General features: G+C 39.6%; 1 protein-coding gene across 2 annotated transcripts; it reads right to left on the bottom strand.

Annotated features, from left to right (window-relative positions):
• Positions 1-2,864: 2,864 nt before the first annotated feature.
• On the bottom strand, positions 2,865-6,336 carry LOC133724538 (UDP-glucuronate:xylan alpha-glucuronosyltransferase 1-like). 2 transcript variants are annotated; one of them, XM_062151295.1, is made up of 5 exons: positions 6,179-6,336; positions 5,849-5,952; positions 5,085-5,291; positions 4,362-4,975; positions 2,865-4,041 (listed from the first exon to the last, which is right to left on the bottom strand). In XM_062151295.1, the coding sequence occupies exons 2-5, from the start codon at positions 5,911-5,913 to the stop codon at positions 3,008-3,010; spliced, it is 1,920 nt and encodes a 639-aa protein (XP_062007279.1). In that variant the 5' UTR covers positions 5,914-5,952; positions 6,179-6,336; the 3' UTR covers positions 2,865-3,007. The 2 variants fall into 2 exon arrangements, with proteins under 2 accessions (XP_062007279.1, XP_062007278.1); XM_062151294.1 differs by having other exon boundaries at positions 6,110-6,298.
• Between the last annotated feature and the right edge of the window lie 1,154 nt (positions 6,337-7,490).

Genomic DNA, 7,490 nt, shown 5'->3' with positions numbered 1-7,490 from the left:
GAATGGTATATTTTCTTTGGTGTCCTTTGCATAGGATGGTCTCGATCCTAACTTTTCTAAAGAGTAGGCTTTGCAGAACGAATGATGGGCTTTAGAAGCAACCAATGAGGATTTTGGTTGAGCCACAAAATCACAAGTGACTTTAGAAGTAAAAGTTGGAGACAAAAGGAGCCTTGGTGGCGTCAATGCCACCCTGAGGCCGCAGGGGGAAGGCGGCGCCGGCCAAGGATGGCCGGATTTGGGGGTGAACGGCGCCGTGAGGCGCAGGGGCTCCTTCGGTGTCCAAAAACCGAGTTTTACTTCTTTTCGTTCTGAAAAAGGGATGTCCGTGTGAAGTCTTTAATATACGGATCATCATGTCACGACCTGGGTGTCCCAAACGGTCGTGCCAAAGCCTATATGTGTCGGAATCCCATAAATCATCTCTCATAACATGATTGGATTCAATGATTCGAATAGTGGTTGCATACAACCCACTAGATCGACACATAAGTTTCTCTAATACTCATTTATGTCCGTAGTCATTAGAGGTGATGCAAAGGAACTCTTGTCCATTCTCAGAATGTGTTTCCACATGAAAACCATTGGCTCTTATATCTTTGAAGCTCAAAAGGGTTCTTCCTGCCCTAGGAGCATAAAGAGCTTCGGTGACATTTAAAATTGTGCCATTGGGCAACAGAAATTGAGCTGGTCCTCGACCATGAATCAATTGAGATGATCCAGCCATCGTAGTCACAGAAGATTGAGCAGGCGTCATCTCAAGAAATAACTGCCTATTTCGAAGTATGGTGTGCGTAGTAGCACTATCCACGAGGCATTCTAGCTCTCCGGGAAACATACTTGAAATTAATAAAGTTCGAATCAAAATCAACACTTTATTTCAATGAAAGCCAATGATTACGTCAAAGTTTCTAATTTTAATCCAAAAAGGATAATCAAGCATAGACAAGTAGTAGTTACTCAATCCGTTTGGTAATTCCAATTTGGTTGTGACCAGGTAAGGTAAGGCGAGATTTTGGTGGAGCGTTGCTCACTTTTAAACCGTTCTCTCAGTTCAAACCTTTCCTAGACATCACAATTACTCTTGAGTACGCCTAGTGAGAAAGAGTTATAACCACTGTCTATGTTGATAGTTTCCAAATTTTTGGATTTGGATTGAAACCAATGACGTTTATATGGTCAAATTTTTATGCTTACGAACGTTCTTAGTCCGTAGCCTACGAACGCTCTTAGTTCGTAAAAATCGATGCTTACGGACGCTCTTAGTCCGAAGATTACGAACGCTCTTAGTTCGTATGTAGCGTGAATCCCCACGATTCCGCTTTTAGCAAATCGAACCCACGTTACAGAAAGGTGGGATGTAGAAGAAAGGATTTTGTAAGTCCCCGAAGAAAAGTAAATTTAAATTTCAAAGATGGGAACAACTTACTAGTGAAAACTTACTCATGAATTTCGGTATTTGAAATTCTCAATACACGCGCGTGTTGATGCAGGCGTGTAGGATTGCAGACGTGCTATCGATCCTGGGTCGGGGATTGCAAACAATCTTTCAATCCCTGCTGTGTGGCCGATATAGGTCTGGCCGAGGTAAGCCGAGGAGCTGGCCGACAGATGCGTGCGCAGGGGCGCGTAGGCGCTGCAGGGGCAGTCACGCAGATGAGGCTAGTGTGGGCTAGGAGCTGCTGCAGTGATGCTTGAAGGTGGAAGCAGCGGTTTTCAAGGATTTTTTTCGTTGAAATTCGGAGCAGATTTGCCTCTGAACAGCTTTCACTTCGATTGGTGTACAAGTCTCAAAACAACTCCGATATGACTGAAATTCGGAGGTCAGATAGAGTAGACAGAGACGAACAACTTTGATGAAGGAAGTATTTTGATCTGAGGTCCCGATCAAGATGTTTCGGGGCTTGCAAGTAGGCTGATCTGCACAGGAACGAGTGTCCTGCTGTGCTGCAGGGGCAGCAGGTGTGCGGCGATGCTGCAGGGGCAGTAGGCAGCACACGGGTGCGTAAGGGCTGCAGGGGCAGCGTGCAGCGCAGGGGCGCGCAGGTGGGCAGCAGCGGCTAATCTAGCACGGGCAAGGTGCAACGGTGGAAAAATGTGATGTTGAAGAATTTTCTGGTTTTGGATTTTTGATCTCAAGGTTAGAGCTCGTGCTGATAACGTGTTTAAGTAAAATAGATTCGAGAGAGAATTGTAGAGAGAAGTGTTTCATTATAGAGAATAGGAGCCCTATATATAGGGATTACAAAGTGCATAATCTAAGAGTACAAGGATTCCTATTCTAACTTGGAGTAGGAAACCTCTCCTATTACAACTATAGAACTTATCCTAGTTTGACTAGGCACACTAAGTGTCAATATCCTTCAACACAAACAATTTGTCACCGAAAAGCAAAAGAGAAATATGACATAATGCTATAATAATGATATGTGACATTTGAATGCTTACGGAAAAAAAATGTAACCTTATTCATATTTCTAGGACATTATCGTACTTATTCTAGTTTTGAAAGTGATAAATGGTTGATTATGGAGTGTTTGATAATTGCTTGAAATGTGAATAACAGCTTAAGACTTTGTTGAAGACAATAGATAAAAACTTAATATTTGTAAAAAATATGTATCTATCACGATAGCAAGGAGTTGTGAACCTGTTGGTTATGTGGGGTAGTTAAACCGTGGTTATTTATGAGAAGAATATTTAGAAACAATGGCGAGGTAATAACACGATCAACAAGTTATTTTGTAGATTATGATCCTCTTTTATGAAATGACCACAAATTAATTCCAATATAATTGTGTAGCAAAATCAGCCTGAGAATCATACAAATGACGAACAATACCTACCATACCATGGTACCCAAATTACCAAGTCTGTCTAAAACCTTTAATTATAACACGTGGTGAAAATCAAAACAGCCTTTCCAGAACTCTCAACCTCCGTAGGTAATTACATGGGTTCCATGAAGGTGTAATGAGGTTAGAAAGGTGGTAAAACAAGGCAGGATTCATAAACCGGTGATGGAAGTTGCGGTAATTGCAGGTGGAGTTGGATTGTAACCAATCTGATCATCAGTCCAATTTGTTTCTCCCCAATGCTTCAACATGCCCTTCCAAGAACACACATTGTCTACACATCTTTTTAATCGCCGGTCATTGATTTTGATCTTCCAATGTCCATCTGTGAAGTTAGCTTTCTCCGCTTCCCTTCTGTCCCATTCCAGTTGTGCCTTCTGCTTTGTCCTCAAAAAACAAAACTGCTGCAGCAGCTCAGGCATTGCATCATGAACTCTCCACCAACTTGCGTGAGCAACATCACTTGCAAACTCTTGAAATATATCAGAATTCCAGTTACAATCGTAGTCGCGAAAGCACAACCATGGCTTCACTCCTAGGTAGTGAAGGACATAAAGAATTGGAGGATTGGCTCCAAAAAGCCTGGTCTTCTTCTGTTTCATCTCTTCCTCATCACCATCCCAAAAATGCTTTAAGAAATTCATGTGTCTAGGTATTCTATGCCACCATGTGAAAATTTCATTCAAGTAGCCCTGATCACCACCATTGTAGGACTCTATCTCATGAATGTGATCCATAAGAAGGTGGAATGTGCAATTTGAAGGCTCGATAACCATCACCCCGGAGTTAAAAAGTGTGGCATCATTCCCTGTTGCAGAAATTTCTGGCATCGAAAATAAGATATCAATGTTCTTGAGTATAAGCAAATCAGCATCAATGAAAATGATCTTGTCATATTCTGTCAGCTGCCACAACCGGAACTTGCTGTAGTTCCATTCATTGTATGCATCTTTCTCAGCTTTCGGGTTCCTGATCCTTTCTATTGTCTTTACTATCCACCCTGCTGCCTGCAGTCCGCTCCTATGGTAACCACTAATGGTTTCATCAACAAGTATCACAAGGTCTCGAGTGGACCCTGCCATTCGAATGCTTTGTGCAGCAGCTATGGCTCCACAAACATAAACATCAGCTGAATGGAGAATTGTTGCATACGCTTCTCGGCGCGCATTGCCAGAGTAGACCAGCCCTGTTGTCAAGAGTTCATTTTATTTTTTATCAGTAGCTGAAAAATGAATTGGGGTGACCATTTTAACAACTCAAATTGGAGTGCATTATATTAGCAAAGTGAAACTACAAATGCACAATGTTAAAAATGGACCAACATGATCACTATATTGTCCCCAACTTAATCACCTAAGTATCGATCCACCAACTTTGAGGTGTTTTATCTCAAAAGGGCTCGGTGATATTAGTAGTGGAAGGTCTACTTGTGTGTTCGGAATGGACAAAGAGAGTTCACGGAAGATTGGAGGTAGAAGAGTTAATAAATGATGAATTGGGACTGACCTTTGCCTCTGAAAGGAAGTGCAAGTTCACAGGAACCTACAGGGAGCTGCACTTTTTCTCTAAGCACATTGAGGTTTGGCTCGTACAACCATGCATTCCCCTCGCGCACCACAAGCTCTTTGCATCTGAACAGATTTGGAATAGGGAAGCAGTCGGTGACGAAAAGCAAATGCACATGGCGATACCCTTTGGAAGAGGCAGCAACACCGGCAGCAGCAAGCTGCAGGTGCAACCGAGCAACATCTCTAGACCAATTCGGTAGCTCTTTCCGACAAGGAAGTTTAACAGCTATAAGGTCAAGCCGTCTGCCAAGTGCTTTGAGCTTTGGCAGAGATGGGCAAACTGGAAGTCCATCTTCTTCCTCCTCATCTATCCATTCTGGATATAAAGATTCCCAAGTTACATTCTCTGCAGCATAGTCCAAGTGCAGAACAACATTGGCAGCTTCAGGAACAATCTGATTCCACTGGTTGATTTCGCTTGTGTTGAAGTTTAGTAGGCCGATTCCTTGATATTCATTCCTGTCAGTCAGCCTCCCCAAAACTTTCATGACATCATCCCAGTTAATGTCTAAATTTGATTCATATCGAGAATCCGATCCACCCCATATCCACCTGTTTACAAAACTTGACATGTCATAACATTTTGACAAATTTTGAACAATTTAAGTACTCTGCATTAGGAAAGTAACATAAGCCAGAATGATGAGAATACAAAACGTACCGAGGAACAGAATGTGTTGGAAGGTTATTGTTGTAAACTTCTGGAGAGTAAAGGAGCACTACAAAAGTACCACATATGGCGATTAGCAGGACAAGTCTCAGCAGAGGAAGCTTGTATCTTGAACTTCTATCTTGGATGGATAAGTGGAAAGGCTTCTCTGAATCGTTTGCTTTACTTTTCTGTACTCTTCTTCTGTATATATCTTCACTGATGAATGTAGATATTCAAGAACATATTAGTGATGAAGAAGAACAAAGCAAATTATAGGGGAAACTTTAAAATAAAAATGATAATTAATAAGCCTTAATATCCACAATTTCATTTATTAGTATGTGAACTCCTAGTACATGTTTACTACATGAGATTCTACTTTTGGGTTGAGTGAGAAGTTATGTGAACTTGGAAGGCACATGGGAATTTGGAAGGCATTCAAAAAATCCAAAAGAAGGATGCTCAGGCAGTTCATTTTGGGTAAGCAAGTGCTTCAAATGGGTAGGCTTTTTCTCCATATATCAGATAAACAGGATCCGGAAGTCGATCACTACCAATCAAATAAACAAGTATATATAAAACTATAGATAAACAGGATGATTGATTTCAGAATCATGTCATGTTCTCAGTGTAAATTATAATCAATTAACCTATTCTGGTTTGGCAACAAATTGTACTGCAAGCTAGGCTTAACATTGACGATGAGGGATATGCAGTACTGTTAAGCATATAGCAAGAGAAAAAAGTAACATGGTAATCAAAGTGAAACTCACAATGATGTAGATAGCCGATGCCTAGCTTCAACGGCGCGTGGGGAAGTACCCATCGCTCCTCTCATATTGACTGGTTAACAGCAACCACAAGGGGATTGCAGCATCTAATTTTCCAGAAATGGATAAACAAACTTGAGTAAATGCAAATGGAGAAAACCAAACTATACAAAGCATGTTCACAGAAGAACAGACTTGACATGTTCGAGAGATGCCAATCAACTTAGTAATGAAAAAGCATAGAGCTAGAGGAAGCGAGAACACCTTCATATAAACGATGCATGAATCAATCTACAACCAAAGAGCAAGGCGTAGAGAGCGATTAGAACATACCGGGTGGGCAGCAGATTGAGAAGAGAGTAAGGCATGCAGGAGCTTGATTGGAGGAGTCAATATAGAACAAAGTAACGTCTGTTTTAATTTTTCTCTGCACTATTTACTTCCACATTTCTGTTTCAATTCTGAACTTTGTCTGTCACCAACTTTTTATTTTCTTTATTTTTCCCCTAAATATTGATGTTCTGGCATTGCCACCTACAGAGTACAACCTTTTATTTTCATTATTATCTAAAAAGAAACCTTCACAATGTATTTTCTTGTATAAATGAAAATTATGCAACTATAAGAATAAGAGGACCAACCTTCTTGTTCCACCTTTGTCCTAATTAAGAAGATTTATCAAATTTTCTAGAATATGTTTTTAATTTTTAGTTTTTCTGTTGCTTGATCTAGAAATTTCATTTTAAAGTACATTCAAAGGCTTATTAACTTACCTAAAATCTGAAATCTATAGAAGATTAGAAGTACAATCAAAAGGTTCACATTGAAAACCTATGGTTTACCTAGAAGGCTAGGAGGACCATTATAAGGAAATGATTAAGTTTTGAATAGAATTTTCTGGGTGTTGGAATTATCTAGCTGTCTGTCTTGTCATTCCATTCTAATCTTTCATCATCAAGTTATTATGGAAGGATAAGCAACATTAAACTTGCTTAACTTTCTGATTAAGTTTAATTTAAGTTTCTAATTGACGTAACAAAATAACTTTTTTGTCTTATAAGTTCCTAATTAATTAAAATCGTCAATAATAGTGCCCTATTAGGCCCAATAGGCTTTGAAGAATTGATAATGGATCTTATGAATCTCTCACCATAAAAGCACTGAAAGTAGATTCGCAGTCTAGTTCACACAGTAATAAACACGTGATCACTAGCTTCAAATTGACAAGTAAAACTGTAAAACCCTTTAGGTGGTTCATGCTTTTGAAAAAAAAAAAAACAAGCACAAAACAAAACAGTCACTATCTGAAATCTTCCTGTTTGTCATTATAATAAGTAGTTGTAAGAGATTAGGTTAATGATGCCACGTATGCGGGTTTAGTTGAAAGATGTGGATTTTGGATTGTGAGTAAAGGAGTGTCTGTATCCTTATTGTCCAATGAATTCTTCCTCCGTAATTGTTGGAGATTTTCCTGAGCTTTATCCATATTATGCAATTTATGGATGTAGTTAACTAGTTATGTTATCCTAACATACTTAACATAAGTATATCCATTAGCCCTGATGATATCATCGATTTGAGGCTTTAATCATTAAATTGACTTGTCTCTCATAATTTCTTAAAAATTATTTATTAAGTTAGCAAA

The sequence above is a fragment of the Rosa rugosa genome, chromosome 1 (assembly GCF_958449725.1).
Source record: "Rosa rugosa chromosome 1, drRosRugo1.1, whole genome shotgun sequence".
In the NCBI taxonomy this organism is placed as follows: domain Eukaryota; kingdom Viridiplantae; phylum Streptophyta; class Magnoliopsida; order Rosales; family Rosaceae; genus Rosa; species Rosa rugosa.
The sequence above is the reverse complement of the archived record's forward strand: the minus strand, read 5'-3'. Positions and strand labels throughout refer to the sequence as shown.

Coding starts and splice junctions, on each gene's coding strand:
- LOC133724538 (XM_062151295.1), bottom strand. CDS start 5,913: ATGAGAGGAGCGATGGGTACTTCCCCACGCGCCGTTGAAGCTAGGCAT. Junction 4,976..5,084: donor CCAACACATTCTGTTCCTCG/GTACGTTTTGTA, acceptor TTTTGTAAACAG/GTGGATATGGGGTGGATCGG. Junction 4,042..4,361: donor ACTTCCTTTCAGAGGCAAAG/GTCAGTCCCAAT, acceptor TCTTGACAACAG/GGCTGGTCTACTCTGGCAAT.